Genomic DNA, 18,228 nt, shown 5'->3' with positions numbered 1-18,228 from the left:
TACAACCCAAATGGATGGATGAAATGAAGAGTTTGGTTTTCTGTAGGTTGAGTTAGGGTGCACAGCTATGCAGTTTAGAGGCAGATGTATCAAACGTTTCTATGACCAGTGTTTGTGCTTCCAGCAGCTGGTGAGCAGTGTTGGCATATCATAAAGGTAATTAAACCTTCTGGTAATTAAAAACCTTGTGCTACTTAAACTCTTTCCTGCATTATACATGCCTCCATCAAAATGTCCCTTGAGCCAGTTACTGTGAAAACAACGCAGTCAACAGACTTGAAATGTAAAAAAAAAAGTGATATTTAATTCAAAGACACAATCCTGATCACCTGGAGGGTGGTGTTGTTCTTCATTCCTGAGCCAATTTTGGAATAAACTATACAGAATGCCAGCCTCACAGCTCAATGTCACAGCTATTAACAGGCTCTAAGGTAAACCGAACCTAAATTGGTTACTGCATTTGCTTAAAATCATTTAAACATGATGTCTAACAATAATTTTAAAAAACTGTGACCAGTTAGCTTGTCTTTACTTGGTTGTTGACAGTTAGCTTAATAAACCAGTCAGATTAAATAGAACTGCTAATAGGCTAATTTGCTGAGGAAGCCAGTGAGTTAATGTGTAGCAGGTACTCTCAGCAGTGCTGCTCTGTGAGCTACTGTAACGTGGAGTGAGGAAGCGGTTGCACGTGCCAAGATAAGCGACTTATATTGAGGGCAAATCCAGGGCCGTGGTCATGACAGTCCAGGTTCATATAACCAACATGGAGAGATCGCGGGACAGACATGACAAAATAAAGACTGAAGTACAAGACAGAGGCCAGAATAACAAAACATCCAACAAACATACATCAAACAAAAACCATTGAAAACAAAGGGCAAACACAGGGCTTAAATACAACACCGGGAAGACGAGGGACAGGTGAAAACAATCAGGGGCGGAGTCACAAAACAAGGGGGCAGGACTAGGGATTACAAAACAAAGAAGCATGTGGACTATCAAAAGGTAAACAAAAAGCACATGGGGGAGTGGGAGGAGCCAAGTGTGACACCTGCATTATAAAGACTCATCAAAAATGAATCGGCTGTAAACGTTTATGCTACCAACTCAATTCTATGTACAACTGAATGCATGAATGTGTTGTAGGTTACCTTTTACAGTGATGTCTGGGTAGCTTTCCAACCGGTAGACTCATTTAACAGCCTAAATTATTAAATTCTATGGCCTGTCTCTTTTCACATTGTTGTGTATCTGCACACTTTAAAGTCCTGTGTAATGTGCTGCTGGTGTTGCACCTTGAAGCTTGAGGATTTCATTCTGTTTCATTCCAGTGTAAGTTATATTGAGGAATGACAACAAACACCACTTGACATAATCAATCTTTCATCAATATTAACGTTGTGCTGTAAAAAGTGCTACATTTAATTTACCTTGATTCAACTACATTATTTCCTCATGAATGACTAAAATACATCACATTCATGTGGAAGTAATGGACATATTTAGTTATGCGGAGAGTTAAAACAGTAAGGAGTAACCGTTACTGTGTTTTATTTAGTTTTTTTTAGCAGTGTACCATCCCAGTAAAATATTTGGATTATACCTGGCCACCCAACTAAAAAAGTTCTAACTACACACCTGCCTGAATTGAAAATCTGATGGGCATAGCAGCAGTAGCTACGGGAGACTTTCTCAGAGTTTTGCCAGTGGTCAACAGTATTTAGTTTTTGAACAAAATGTATTTTTATTGTGGCATATATGAAGACACAGAAAACATTGCGCATACATGCAAATGCTCTTTTATTTTGAACAGACACTTTAACAGACAGCAACAAATGCCCAGCCCTGTGCTACCCCGACACTAAACACAGCTGGAGGACACAACATACAAAGAGGGCAGACACTTGTAACCACCACTGATTATATTTCAAAACCTCTCTTTCCTCAGACACAATTATTCCAATAAACACAACCTCCGCAACAACAGCAACCTTTTTACTCGGAGCGTGGCGCACCCCCTAGAGCCACTTTGTACAGTAACACCCCCTAAACCCTTCACAGCATTGAAGCCTGTGGAGGATGCAACAGTATTTAGTTTTGATTGAAATTTACATTAAACACTTCATATTTATCACACAAATTCTTATAAGACTATATAAAGAAACTTATATCAAGACAGTTCTCTCTCTAGATCCCTTTCTCTCTCTCTCTCTCTTTCTGTCTGTCTCCCCCTCTCTGATCAAATTATCATGTCTCATGGGTTCTTGCTGCTTTAGATACAGTAACCATGGAGAAGAAAACGTAACAAAATGGAAAAATATGCCTAGTTTCCATGAATATGTGTCCATGTAGGGTGTGAATCTGGACAATGTCAGTGTTGGCTTCACACTTACATCAGAGTTTCCCCACTCTCCAAAATCTCTGCTTTTATAAAGTTGCCTAAAGAAGGAATGCCAGGCACATTCTGGCTTAAATATAGCACTTGGTCAAGCAATGTAATACAGTATTGAATCTTTCATCCTCATCATTTGATAGAATTCACAATTTTGTGTTACTGCCATATACACTATATGGCAAAAAGTATTTGCTCATCTGCCTTCTTAATCCATAGGGTTTAATATGATGTCGGCCCACCTTTTGTAGCTATAACAGCTTCAACTGTTCAACTGGAGTGTGTTTATGGAAATTTTTGACCATTCTTCCAGAAGCGCATTTGTGATGTCAGACACTGACTGTTCCCACAAAGTTGGGAGCATGAAATTGTCCAAAATCTCTTGGTCTGCTGAAGCATTGAGAGTTCCTTTCACTGGAAATGAGGGGCCCAGCCCAACTCCTGAAAAACCCCACACCATAATCTCCCCTCTACCAAACTTTACACTTGGCACAATGCAGTCAGACAAGTACCGTTCTCCTGGCAACCGCCAAACCCAGACTCCTCCATCGGACTGCCAAATGAAGAAGCGTGATTCATCACTCTGGAGAACACGTCTCCACTGCTCTAGAGTCCAGTGGCGGCGCTTTACACCACTGCATTCAAGGCTTTGCATTGCGCTTGGTGATGTAAGGACTGGATGCAGTTGCTCGGCCATGGAAACCCATTCCATGAAGCTCTGTATGTTGTTCTTGAGCTAATCTGAAGGCCACATGAAGTGTGGAGGTCTGTGGCGATTGACAGAAAGTTAGCCACCTCTGCGCACTATGTGCCTCAGCATCCGCTGACCTCGCTCTGTCATTTTACGTGGCCTACCACTTCGTTGCTGAGTTGCCAATCACTTTCACTTTGTTATAATACCACTGACAGTAGCAAGAACATTTGTATGGGTAGCAAGCAAGAAAAGTTTGTATATATATATATATATATATATATATATATAAATTATTGGCAATATTGCAATCAATGACATTATTACGATAAATTACATCACAATATGTGACAATATGTTTTTCTGAGCATATTATGGATATCATCAGTACATCAGTCCTTAAAAACACAACTGCATTTCTGATTGCAAAGATAGAAAGCTGTCAAGTTTTATAAGATGTGAAATGTTGAATATAAATAACACATTTTTAAAATGTGGCATTACTTTGTATCTTCTAGTCTATCGGTTTACTTATCAAATGTATCAATATATATTTTATTAATAAATTAATATTATGTTTTGTTAAAACTTTTTGAAGAATCATATTACAATTAATCATGATATTAAAATCTTTCCCAAATACTTCTCCCTACGCTAAGGGTACTCTGAATTAATAGAACCCATTTATTGAATATAAATGGTTTGACTGGATAATATGAAGCACTACGAACTTCAGAAGAGGGCAACCAAAAGCCTGGATGATCCAGGAAAATCCTGTACAGGTAGCAACCGTACCTGCATAAGCACTGTATTCATGTTCACAACAAAATATAAATGATGTTGTGATTTCTAGTTTTAGTTAGTAAGTTAGTTTTAGTTATTAGCCTCTAGACGGTTCATATAAAACTGTACAAAGCATGAATTCTCAAGAATTCTAATTTTGTGCAAAGCTGTCAGTGCACATTTATGCACATTTGCAATCGTGAGATCTTCCTGACCACCTCGGTGTAAAAAGCTCCTATCACCATCCGATCAGTGCTGCTGGCCTCTCTATCTGCACCACGTAAAAAACCCATCAGGTGCTGCCTTTGCTTCACTGAGTGGAAAGGCTTCAATCTCACACATCAGTGGAAGGAAAGAACGAGAGGTAGAGAGGGAGAGAAGGAGAGAGAGAGGAAAAAGAGAGTGAGGAGAAGTGGGAGTATGTTGGGGACCATGAGGGGGAGTCTGCATTGGAATTCTTGTCACTGCAATTACTTTCTGAAAGTAATTGCTTTTGGCAGTTCTCTCCTTGCGATCACGGCTCAAAAGCATACTTTGATGCCTCAGCATGTGTGTCTGCGTGAGCGTGTGTGAGAGTGTGAGTGTGTGAATGCCAGCAAGCTGAAGTCTCTACATGAGAAAGCTTGACAGACAGCACTCTACTCTCTCAAGCATATTTTCGCTCATGCTCTGTGGGATCTTCTTAAGCTATCTTCTAGAAGTTTCTATGGACGATACATGCACTGTGTAAAATGCGAAGTGAAAAGTCATCTTGAGTAACAGTGAAGGCTTCGCTGAAAGGCCTGTCACAGAGCGACTTCACCTGAAACAACACTAAAAAAGCACAGGAAGCTGTATTATTCTTAAAGCATCCCAATTCCCTGTTCTCCCAATACTCCCTTGCCATGTAATATTTTAGATGTACCCTGCATGCATCTTTGTATTAGGGCTGCACTATATATTGTTTGTTATCACAGAAAAACAAATTTTCCTTATTTTTTAAATACAAAAATTGATTCAGTATCTATTGAAAAAAAACTAAACAGTTTATATATGCAAAATAAGTTATAGACTGTTTTTTTGTGATGTCAAACAAAACCAACATATAAATACATCCATCTGTTCAGTCTACAACTGTTTAGCCACACCCATTCACTTATTCCCGTATTTCACCATTGTCTGCTTTTTAAACGAGGCATAGTAGAGGGCAGCCAGTCAGAACAAAGTTCTTTTATATATGTCTTATTATAATGTCTTAAAAGGCACAATAACAAAAACAGCCTGTTTAATTCTAAGGGGTAAAAAGAGCATGGAAATTGGTTACATACATATGAACTACAGCGTTTTTTGCTACATAAACTCACTTAAACATTATAAAAAAAATCTGGAAGTCTGTAGGTTTTGGACCCTTTTACTGCTATTGCGAAATTGGCCCTTGCTGATATTGTGAAAGACTGAAATATACAAATGAGCCCTTCAGCCAGTCACAGTGCATTTGTGCTGTGATCACGCTGACCTGTCACTTTTCCAGATGACTGTTTTGGGCGTAATGATTAAAGTATTCATGTAATGTCAATCATTTAAGTTAAAATAATGCAGGCCATCTTTCGCTATGTCACAATGTTTCTTCACTAAAGCGTTTTAGTGTTGTAAAGAATATATGTAGCAGTATAAATGCATTACGACTATTTTGTCCATCTCTTGCAGTCCTGCTGTGTGTGTGTGTCTTTCATTAGGGAACATATCTTGTGGTCCGCCAGCTGCACATTCCATTCCACATGTGTGTTTGTGACGTTTTCTCCAGACTGAGCTTACTGCATGCGCAGTGGACAGAGACACAGGTTAGATTTACCCTCTGGACACAGGACAGCAGGGCGGCAACCACACAAAATATTAAACAAACGCTGTGAAATATGGCCTTTTGAACACACACCCGATTGTTCCGCGAGGTAGCTGCTGTTCACCCAGCTGCTTTGTTGCACTATATGTGGGATATGTGTCCAAAGAACAAACAAACAAGAATAAATGAATAAATAAAGAGAGAGCTCCTTCGTCTCTACCCATACCTGTTGTCAACAGCAGCCCACAGAATTTCTGTTGTTTTTCTAGTCCTGAAATAATGCTGGTGATGTGTCTGCCTCAAGTTCACTTTTTCTCTTCATGCTCCTGCTGGTTTTCAAACGAGTGAGTGCATTTCTCTCCATTCTGAAGGAAACTTGACAGGGTGAGATTTAAGTAGTTTGTATTCGTTGTGATATTCTGTCTAAGAGTCTTCTTGGTTGAAAATGTTCTTCTGTGCTGATCCAGGGCTCTCTTCCCATCAAACCCACAACAGTTATGAAGTAAATGGTAAAAATTAAATTGATGGTTCAGCCAAAACTAAAATGCAAACAATTTCCCCATAGACTAAATGTGATAAAGCTCATAAACATGCAGTAAAAAGTAACAAGAATGTCTTGTTTTCAGTACAGTTTTTGCTGGTTAGAAGAATATAATGAAAAGAGCACAGGTTTGGTTTCAGGCTTCTCTGTGAACTCCAGTCATTACATGGATTTTGGTCATTTCTATCAGTGGCACACCTGGTTTAGTTTATTACATTGTAACTGTAAGTACTTGTCCTCCTCGAGGAGAACTCTGGAAACAGATATAATAATCTTCAAAATGATAACTTTACAGGAGAAGGAAAAAACATACTTTACTTTTAATGTAAGTCTATGGAACCAGACTTTTTTCCATTTCATTTGGTCCAATCATCATGAAATTTAGGCACAATGTAAAGAGCAACAGGTATTTTCAAATGTCAAAAACTAAAAAACATCAAAAATGGAGATACAGGGTTTTGTTCCATCAACAGCAATATATATGCTCTTTAATTACTTATTTGTCTCAATGTAAAATTTCTTGTGATACACATCTTGCTATTGCTCACTGAATAGCTCAAGCCTCAAGATAGCTGTTTTAGACAGCACCATTTCATAGTGTCAGATATCACGAGTCTATATGAAATTACTGAACTGAGCCATTAGTCTGGCCTAAGGTAAGTGTGTGTTGATTCAGGATTGCAGTTTGCTCAGAGTTTGCTTGTTAGTTACATTAGCCTCATAGCACTAGTGCAAACCTAAAAATAAAACTCAAGATACCAAACATGCTTTGGCTGATAGCCTGCATTTGGGCTAAGGGCAACACTGTGTGAATTTGGTTTTTGGCTGAACTATCATTTTAAACTCTGCAACCTTATCTATGGCTGGCTGCAGTGGCAGTAGCAGCCTCCTCAGAGTTTGCGGATTTGGCCAAAAGCCCTTCGAATGGCCTCTCCTTCACAGTGATTAGAGTCACATTGAGAGGGGCTTTGGTGCAGAGCCACTGGGCCTTATTTAATGTCCTGGAGCCCCCGTGCAGTTCATGTTAGTTAATCAGCTGCTAATGAGAGTGAATATATTTAGCTAATTAAGCGGAACATGTATGTGACTGTATGTCGGGGGGGGGGGGGTTGGATGGCACAAAGAAGGGCTTGACTTGTGAGGTTGTGTCTCTTCCAACTAGGGTCTTTGCATTTAGGGATTAGATCATACTGAGACTTGAAATAAGCTGAAAAAAAGAAAAGGATGCAAGGGAAAAAACAAAAAAAATATGAAGAAAGCAAAACTTAATTTTGTGTGTGTGTGTGTGTGCGCGTGCGTGTGTGTGTGTGTGCGTGTGTTTGTGTGTGTGTGCGCACTTGTGTCTCTCACTTGCTCTCTCAGCTCCTCCTTGAACAGTCAAAATCTTCTTTCTTATTTAAAATGTGTTTTATTTATTGCTTATTTATAAAAAAATGGAAAGGCTCACTAAGACCAAAGCCTTTTTTTCAGTGGAGGTCTGTTTCCATCGTAACAACAGCAGAAATTACCAAAACAAAGCAACATCCCATCTCCAAATATAGCATTAAAACAGATTTCAAATGTGAGAAAACACTGCCCTTTAAAATCTTTACCCATGAACTGTACACATTTGGCTATGCTTTTCAAAAATGCCCTCTCTCCCTCCTTTAATTCTTGGTGAACAAGCTGTTCCTGTTATAATGTGCCCAAAATACTTAGGCTTCCACTTGGATGATCACCTTAGTGGAGACATTCACATTGAGGAGATGAAAAATGCGACTATATATTCTTGCAGTCATGGCAAGAAATGAGCCCATGTTGAGGATCTGGTTGAAATTTAACACTTTCATCTGATCATGTCTAGAGTATGGGGCTGTATTTCTTGTGGGGTGTACAGAGAAACAAGCCACCACAGATAAGGTTCAGAAAAAGTATCAAAATAAGGAGAAGGTTTCAGGTGATTCCTTTACAGCTTCTTGATTTATAGATGTCAACTCATATGATTTACCTGTATAAAATGTTTTGTTTTCTACAACCATAGACATAGAAGCCACTAATTTATGTGAAATTTTGGTGTTGCATGCTTGGTCTGAGTTTAAATATGTATTTGTGTAAGAGAGACTGTTATGCCATAAGGCTTTATGTATTAACGTCACATTCACAGCCTCAAAGAGAAGGTCTGACTCAATGTTTATGTCTCAAATGTAATATCAATATTATACTGATACACTGAAGATATGATGGTGATAGTAGATAATTCACTTACATGCTCAGAAGTTTGAATTCTCTTTCAATGTGCTTGCAGTCATCAGATTCATCCACTCAGAGAAGGAGTCTTAAGCACAACTGGAGTTACAAATTGTTCTTCCATACATTGCATGCAATTACACATAACCACCAGAGAGGTCTCCAAATCTTACACAATGCAGCTTTAAGTATATATATATCTTTTATTGACTAACTGTACACTCTGTTTTATTCAATTAATGAATTGCAAGACATAGTACCTGTCCTCTGTTTGATGTGACCCTACGCAGTAGAATCATCTACAGGTGAGCTATTATATTTGGATGCGTTGTTCATGGGCGAAACCAAGATGGTGTTTCAGAAAGCAGAATTTCTCAGTTAACCTAAGCTAAAACTAAAGACCTTTTATCCTGTTGGATATATTTGACTTTTCATCTTAAGTTAGCTAGCTGCTTGGTGATGGAGGCCCTGGTTTCATCTCAAAGAAGATATAGACATGTTTGTCTGGCTTGTTGATTTTTCCATAGATGACCTGATGCACTTTTCAGTATTCACAGTGTCAAGGTACCTCCAGCAGACTGTTATCTGTCAAGGTTGTATCTCCTGATACACTGGATTTCTGTATCTGTTAGATAGACCACAGCATACCATCTGAACTTGGCTGTTCCTATCATTGCTGTTTCTCTGTGTGTCTGCACTCATGCCCACAGGTCGCCTTTCCGTCTAATCCTTCCCATCTCTGTACCTCTAAATCAGACAGAGTTACGTAAGGAGGGGAACAGCATTATTCATTTCTCTTTGGAGAAGTAGTGCTGAACTTGTAATTAAGTGTACACAGCTAAACCTCTTGGGGGCTAATTGAGCAACTTCCTTTCTCTCTCTCTCTCTCTCTCTCTCTCTCTGCCTTCTCGCTCATCCCCTCTCACTCCGTCTCTCTCTTATTAAGTGAGTGTTTATTGATAAGGGAATCTTGCCTTAATTTAAATAGAAGACATCACACTTTTTACTAACATGCTGTGAGGGGTGAATTGTGTGTATACTGTGTAAACGAATTCTAACCTTAAACAAAATATTTGGAGAAAATCAAACTTCTATCAAATCAAATATATCCAAAGGTTTGTAGACACCTGCTTAGCTAATGCTGGAATCAACAGTATTATAATGGAGACTTTGTCCTTCCTTGATGCACTAACAGCTTCTATTCTTTTGTAAAGACTGGAATATTGCTGTGAGAATTTGGTTGCATTTAGCCACAAGAATATTAGTGAGGCCAAGTACTGATGTTGGATAATTAGCTCTGGAACACCACTCCAACTCATCCCAAAGGTATTGGTTGGGAGCTTCATTACTCCAGAGAACACAGAGCTCCACAGCCCAATGTTTAGGGGATCTTTATTCACATCTAGCTGATGCTTTTAGTATAGGGCATAGATTTATCTGCAGAGCACCCCATTCTATTAGTCATTGCTTATTCATCCAGATTATATAAACTGTGTGCTTGCAACAGAACCTACTCTCAGCAGTGGGTGCACCTTAAAGCAGTTAAATTCTCAAATTAGAAGGGGTGTCTAGATACTTCTGGACATTTATTGTATCTGGTACCTGAAATCTGCATCTTTCAGTGCAGCAAACATAATGGAACAAAGATAATGAGGGCTTCTAGATGATTGCCTCTAATGTTTTTAGCTTTGATGGGTTTTTATTTATTTTTATAGGTAACACTATATCATAGATCAGGTGTCTCAAACTCAACCAGTAAAAGGGCCATATTAAAAAATTTCAACAAATCTGTGGGCCAGAGAAAAAAAATGCTTTCATTTCATTTTTACTTAATGTTGTTCTATGACTCAAACTGACTATTGTTCACTCAAAATATGCAAAAACCTCAACAGTAAAATACAGACACTTGTTATAGACCTTGAAATATTAAATGGACACTTGAAATATTCAAAATTAAAATGACCCCAGGTGCTCAGTCTTTTAAGCCTACCTATTTGCTTGAATTAGACACCTGGCATCCTTTCTTTGCTGCAAGTTCATCAGACTTGGGCTCAATTCCCGAGCTGCTGAGCTTATGTTTAGTGTTTGGCAGAAGTGAAATGGATTTGGTGATATGACTGGTGTGGAATTGCAGAGAATTGTGTAGAATTGAGGGGTAAAAACTGTCCCATAGATTTTTGTTGGGGTAGGAGAGTCAGAGCACACACTAAGTTGCATTGCATGCTGGGGACTGTAGTGCAGATTGTGAAATGGGGTAATATTAATAGAAAATGTAAATACTTTTGCGCAGGCCTTGTGTGACACAAGGTCATAGAGTGTCACAAACCACATAAACAAGTATACATGAGATTACTTAACTAAACAGACTTTGAGACAAGTTTGTGATGATTTAGTCATGAAGTTTGCACAGTTGCTAATTGGTGGTGTTACACAGGGGTTGGCAGTATGGCAAAAATAAAAAATCATGATACCTTAAGACATTCAATATTTTCTACTTACTGTGTTGCTTTAAATACAATTAATCCCTTAAAATCTTTGAGTACTGATGATATTCATGATATGCTCAGAAAAAGGTCCCTAGATATAGACCAGACTCAATAGTTATAGTCATAGTTATATGCTTCAGCTACTTGTTAGCAACATTAGCCTCATAGCTTCAATGCTGCAAAACGAAAAAAGCAAATTTCAGACACCAATCATATATTGGCTGATTTGGAGTAAAAGGAAAATTATGCAAATGTGATATTTACACAGTTATTCTTTCACATAACTGTATCCGACAGGATGGTTAGTGAAACAGCACACTACCGTCTAAACTCTTATAGATATTATTTAGGTGAGAACTTGTGGTTCAAGTAGTCCTCCACATAACGTAGTACCACAGTACTCATCTTCATCAGTACCTACGCTCATATTCAGCTATTCTAACTGTGTGACAATTGCTAGTAATTATAACCGTCCAGTATGAAGGCAAGCTTTAGGCTTTAAAAAATAAAGGTGCTAAAAAGGGTTCTTTGGTGCCATGCCATGGAAAAACATCTATGATAAACCATTTTCATGTGCAAAAGTGAAGAGAGTTTTTCAAGAAACAAATTCAAACCAAGAACCATTTAGGAACCTTTATTTCAAGAGAGCACAGTAAAGTAAAAATGCCCAAAGGACTAAAAGTGGTCTGACTTTGAACCTGTGATGATGCGCTACCCAACGGCAAAGCAAAACTCCATAAGCGAGAATTTCTGTGAAAACATGTTGGAATTCCAAATGTAATGAACTGCATCTTTTCATTCAACCCTGCAGATAAACACATCACGATCATGACAAATTAATTATTTTGATTACAGTAATGCAGCTCTTTGATTGTGAAGCTGCCCGTGTCGGATCCTGCTACCTCTCTGCCAAAATCCAGCATTATCCTGCCCCTAGTCTGCTGATATTAGTTATGCAAATGTCATAAATTTTTATTTATGTATCTTTCTCTCTCTCCTCCCTCGTCCACCCTCCCTCTCTCATCTTTCTCCCTCTTTTGCTGCGTCCCTCCCACCTCTCTCTCTCTCTCTCTCTCTCTCTCTCTCTCTGCCAGCCACCACCAACTTGGACTCGGAGAGCAAGCGAACGGCCCACTTCCAATCGTCATGGCAACAGCATGTGAATGTGTTCGGCTCATGGAGTAGGCCGGAGTGCGTGCAGGAGCTGCACCAGGAGGCTCAGCTCAACCTCCAGAGCCTGCTACAAGGTAGGAGAGTCCAGCCGCAGGGTGTGTGCATGTGTGAAGGGTTCAAGAGGGTTCGTTTGTTGACAGTAAGCTCCATCCTTCAGCTCCATCGTCTGTTCAGATTAGCACGCTTATTTTTATTTTGCTTCTCCAGGCTTAGGGGTGGTGCGTCTTCTGTGCTAGTATGAGTACATTATAAATATCACTGTCTGTGTCAGACAGTGTTTGTATTGCCTGTGCTCTGTGTAATCTCTGTTTTCCTTCCATTCTGCTTCTTTCCATCCTCTCTCTCTCTTCCCCCCTCTCTCTCTCTCTCTCTGACTCATACTCTTAACATTCTCTGTGATCAATCAGATTTATTTTGATTGGTTCGGGAATTCGTGCTCTCTTCTCTGTTCATTTCGCTCTTACACTTCACTGAATGAATACATCAATGCAGATACCTCCTGACGCTTTTCAGTGCATGAGTGTGTGTGTGTGTGTATGTGTGTGTGTGTGCACACTCCCTCCCTGCTTCCCTCCTTTCCTCTTCTCTCTTTCAGTCCATTCTTTCCACCACACATTAATGCATAATTGTGAAGGATGAGCAGATGTTAGTCATGCTCTGTGAGTATGTGTTTGAGTCTTTGTTACAGTACCTGTCATCTCTCGTTTCATATGCAGAGGGCAGCTGTTGCTTAAGCGAGGAGTGGTTGGTCAGTATGTGTGTCTCTGTGTGTGGTTCTGAGCATGGTGAGCATACAAACAATTCTGTTCTGATTCATACAGTACTGTGCAAAAGTCATTCTTTTTTTGATCTCCCACCAAAATAGTCTTCAAGTACCGAAAATTACACAGAAGCTTTATATGCTTTTATAATGCAGATTTTTTTTCACTGTTCTGTGTGTCCACACTTTGCCTTTATTACAGCTTCCATCCTTTTCAGGAGACTTGCTTTTAGTTTTTCAAAGGAATCTAGTTTTCCACACCTCCAGAGTTCAGTCTTAGAAGTTGGTTGCCTTTCCCACTTCTTTGAAACCAAACATTCCTAAACACATTCAGTGATGTTGAGGTCTGGACTATGGGGTGGTCAGTCCATTGTTCTGAGAACACCATCATCTTTTTGTTTGATTATTTGTTTTGATTGTTGTCATCTTCACTCAGTGTGGGCTTCTTGTCAGCTGCACATCATTTCAGACCCATAGTGCTGAGCTGTCTTCTCACCGTGGAAGGATAGACAGAAACACCTGTGGATTTTTTTCAGATGAAAAACGAGTGGAGCGTGATTTCCCCTCTTTCTGAAAAAGATGAAAGCTTTAAGTGCTGTTTATCTGATGGTAATAGTTTTGGTGGTCTTGCAGGTCTTGCATTGTTTTAAGTCCCCCGTTCTCTGTCTCTCTTAATAATTTTTTAAAGTTCAGTTTTGGAAACTCCTGTTTTTACTTACTTTCCTTTGACTTTGCTCTTCCTTATGCACACAAATGATCTTTTATCTATTATCCACAGAAATATCTCCTGAAATATTAATAACTTGTACCTAATGGCCATTTTGACTGGAAATGAAATAAATTAAGGGAGGCTTTTGCACATTACTGTATATGCAGAAATATATGATGGAAAAGAAGCTCCTCTTATTATTACATGCCTATCAGTTGAACGGTTTTACTGATTTGTGTAGCGGAGGGGTGTAGGGGTGTAGGGGTGTCCTTTTCTTGTTCAGCTTCTCAAATACAACAGTGTGTGTTTCCCAGCTTCTTACCCGCTGAGAATTTAGTTTGAGGTTCTTTCTTCCAACCACAAAAAATGATTTTTCCAGCAAGCTGCCTCTTTCAGAGAACAGAAACAAAGTTGGATTTCAGCAAACTTTCAAAACTGTTTTAATCCCTTAAACATTATGGATCCATATATGGACCCACACTTTGATTGATCACTCTCATTATTACTTGACTTAGATTGTTGTTTCACAGAAGTTACTGAGTAATTTATAACAGTTACTGAATAAGTCTTAAGATTAACCTTATCTTTGCTAAAGTACTGACAGCAAAACATGAAACTCATTTAAAAGAGTAGTTGGGATCCACGCATGTCAATGTTGGCTATAGTAACATGTAACAGCATTGGAGTTGGAGCTTATATAAAAGAAGCATGATGCTGCTCTTGTTGCTTGTGAGTCTTTGAGCAGGTGTGACACATTTGTGATGAAAGCTAAATCACTAAGGGCTCATCATTGATTTGTTTAACCAAAGTAACTGAAAGGAGGAGAGTAGATTTAATGGCAATAATGACTGCTTGTTTGCCTCAGCATTAAAAGGTTAATAAACAAAATAATGAGCACAGGGTTCAGTGGGGTAACGCATTGTGATTGAAGAATTATATTTCTCTGGCTGTTGCTATGTTTTAAAGTGGCTTACATCACCTATTATTTGTTTAACAGTAGGAAGGAACTAGCTACCTAACAGACTGTTTGATCCTATTTTATGGTGCATGTTTGTACTGCATTATATCCTCCAACTGTACCCCTTTGTTTGTAGACCATTAGTGGCACACATTATGCTCATGGGAAGAAAATTATTTGCTTTTGCTTTTATGAAGCCGATCCAATGAGAGATCAAAGTGTCTTTCGAACTTAACTGCCCACGTTTCAGGTGTGACCCTAGAGATCCTATCCTAGCCTTTCTTTTGGGAGGTTTTAAAAGTAATGTTTGAGATGGTGAAGCAATTGAAATTTGTATGTGTGGGTGCAAGTGTGTGTATGGTTGCTTGCTTTCATGCTGTATTGTGTACACAATGTTCACTAATGGTGGCTAGTGTTGTTAATAAACTGTCGGGGGGTGGCAGTGTGGACAGGTTTTGCGTCCAGAGATGCATTAAAGAAATTCTCTGCTGCTGCTGATGCATTAGGCCAATTAGTACAGACACTCATTTACTTTTATTTATAAAAGATCAGAAACTCATTGTCTTAAAGCATACTTACAATAGAAGCCAATAGCAGTTGCTAAAATCAGTTGGCAGGTTCCTTTCTTTTGGCCCGATACCTGCCAGGTACTTGTATTGGGCCAGTATCAATAGAAAATGCTGGAGACGACATTAGAGGGAAGAAAAAGAATGAAACAGATCCAGTACTGTAACAAATCTAGCCTGATTTACTAAAATTGTGTGGTGTAATGTTGTTAGCTGTGTGTTTCTTCCTGTGGGGTAGCAGAGGAATGACTAGTTTCAGCATGATCCTTTTTTAGACGCTCATCTTAGGTGAAGTGCTTCTAATAAAAACAGCTCGATTTAAAGCTTGGTAGGGTTATTTTTATGAGTGTCACAATCATGACTCAGATTAAAATTTTTTATACGATTCATACAAATTTTGCTTGAGATTCTATTAGTTTTAACTGTTGAACCTCTTTCATTTTTTCCTTGTAAACTCTAAGCAAGTGAATGAAAACAACAAAATGATGTGTGGCACAAGTAAAAAGAAAAACCTCAATTGATGGATGATGTACTTCAGGAAGGAGACATGAGATAAAATTGTATAACACTTTATGTGGGGAAATTGAGTGTTGATATCACAAAAGAAAAAGTTGTACTGCGTCATCTTTATTTTTGTTATAAGTGTGTTGTGTCAGTGTGTTTTTTGTTCTTTGAAACATCAAACTTTGGTAAAACTTTTGTTTTAGTGAAACATTATAACGCCCTTACAATCTAATTGCGAAGCCTTAACAAAACCAGTAATTGATAAGTGACTAGCTGTTTATTACTACATTATTATTACTTTTAAGCAGTAAGTAGGATGAATTAAGCATTTTCTAGAAAACATTTAATAAAATGATTGTCTTATCAAGTGAGTAGTTGGTAATTAACCATCATTTGCAATAATCCATCATTAATTATCCATTATACGTCATTGCTTCTAAACCTGAAAACGGACATTTCAACTGAGTCAGGTTGATGAGCTAATATAATTTATTAATTCATTATTATGATATATATTTTGTATAATGCATGTGAACTGAACTTCAAAGAAATTTCAAATATATATTTTTCCTTGGCCTTGACTTAGTCTTGTTAATTCCTTGTCTTGATGTCGACTAATAAGAGCAATGAAAGTGCTCTGGGAAATAACTCACTCTAGATAGTCCTTCATAAAGTTACAATGGGCAGCCAGTTAATTACTAGTTATTGGCTTGATAATACTCAATAAGGGCATAATAATGGACACCTAAAATGTTATGCAAAAGATTATGATGTATAATACACAAATAAAGCTACTTAATTCATCCTAGTTAATGCTTAATAATACCTAAAATTAGCCACCTAATTACAAACTACTGTACTGGTAAGGCTTAATAAGCACTTTATAGTGGCATTATAAAGGCCCCCTATACTGCGTTGCTCAAATAGTATTACTCAAAAATGTTGTCTATGGTAATTTATGCTATATATGCAGTAGATAGGGATTAGTAAGACTGGAGTATTCCTTTAACCTCTCGCAGGGTTACTCTAATTTCCCACGGACACATAAATCTTGTTGTCTGAATAAACCAAAGCATGCCTGAACAGCTTGTTCTAATTTGTCCATCTCCTCACTGGTCAGTTCACCCCCTTCCCTAATGCTGATCAATTGTGAATGTTCAATCATGAACAAGGGCCAGACAGAAAGGAGGCAAAAGAAAACAAAAATGGGCACAAACAAAATGGCCATTGACAAGAAAAGAGGCATTGTTTCTCTCCTCCAGTCCTGTTCCTTCTGTGGATACACAAGAAAAGGACTGACCCATATTTAATAAATGGCTTGCTTTCGGGGGTGCATCTTGTTAGGGGAGATGCTTTGAGGTTATTCATGGCTCCTGTGGGACTCGCACGCATGAGTGGCTGGCTGCGTGTCTGCACGAGCCATCTGATTGGCTCATCAGAACGGAGATGTTTGTGTCCTAGCAGCATTTGTCCGCTGAGTGGCCTGAGCCAGGTCAGGAACAGAGGCGAGGGTGTGTCTGAAATACCCTCACATATACACATGTGCACAGGGTATAACACACACACACATACACACTTTGGTTTATCTACTGTTAAATTCTCTTTCACAACATCTTCTTTGAAGTGGTCTGCAAGATCTTCAAAGCCTACTCTTCACTTTCATAAAGAAGCCTGTCTATACTGACTTCTGGTGAGTTCATGTTGTCTGTCTGAATCATGTGTTTTCCCTTTTTAGATTATATACACTAGTGAAGCACCAGTCCAATATACTGGATTGGTATCAGTACTGATACTGATACTTTATTATACAAGCTTGCTAGAAAACTGTACAGCATATCATCCAGTAACTGACTTTGCCATTCATGCATTTATTTCTTATTTTATGCATTCTTTTTTTTTTACTTCTGTGCTTAAAAAATGTGTAGTAGCTAACGCATACAAAGCTGGTCCCAAGCAAGGCCACACTGAGGACTTTGCAGAGGTCCACTTATGATGCTTGTGTGGGTTTGTGTACAAAACCAGTTACAATGCATTTTACTTTATTAAATTAATACAATTGATACAATACAGTCTCTCTTCATCACTTAGAATTGAAAGAGCTGTTTTTCTCACTGTGCTTCTACAACTCATATATGTAAATTACCTCTTTTTAATTGGCTGTCTTGTTTTGTGCCTCATTCTAAAAGCAGTGCTGGCTGAAACATTCTCTGTAACTTCAGTGTGAATGGGTGGGGCTAAACTGCTGTTGGCTGAATATACAGATATATGTAAATGTATTTTTTTATGTGATCTCAGAACAGTCAATTAAAAGATGACCTCTTTTTGCAGCTTAGTCTGGACCATATGGATTGGGGAGTGAATGGTATGTTTTTAAACTTGTGCTTACTACATCAAACTCTTTTATTTCAAGAAAGTAAGAAATGATTATAGTTCAGATTGAAGAAGAAAGACAGCACTGATGTCAGATCAGTCCTCCGTATTGGCCAATACCACAAGTTCAGATATCAGAAGCAGTATCAGGAGAGAAAAAGTGTGATCCTAATGCATCTCTAATGGGCACAGTAGCTTTTGAATTGGGCAGTTTAAACTGCATGTCCACAGCTACAGTCTAGGTTTTGCC

General features: G+C 38.5%; 1 protein-coding gene across 5 annotated transcripts in view; it reads left to right on the top strand.

The window, feature by feature from the left end:
* nhsl2 (NHS-like 2) overlaps positions 1 to 18,228 on the top strand; it is a 111,656-nt gene that overhangs the window by 78,507 nt on the left and 14,921 nt on the right. For all 5 annotated transcript variants that reach the window (XM_037534552.1, XM_017699684.2, XM_017699685.2 and 2 more), the window contains exon 2: positions 12,033 to 12,185. In XM_037534552.1, coding sequence (XP_037390449.1) covers positions 12,033 to 12,185 — 153 coding nt within the window. The remainder of the gene's footprint in view (positions 1 to 12,032; positions 12,186 to 18,228) is intronic.

The sequence above is a fragment of the Pygocentrus nattereri genome, chromosome 2 (assembly GCF_015220715.1).
Source record: "Pygocentrus nattereri isolate fPygNat1 chromosome 2, fPygNat1.pri, whole genome shotgun sequence".
In the NCBI taxonomy this organism is placed as follows: domain Eukaryota; kingdom Metazoa; phylum Chordata; class Actinopteri; order Characiformes; family Serrasalmidae; genus Pygocentrus; species Pygocentrus nattereri.
Note: the sequence above shows the minus strand (reverse complement) of the source record. Positions and strands in the feature narration are given on the sequence as shown.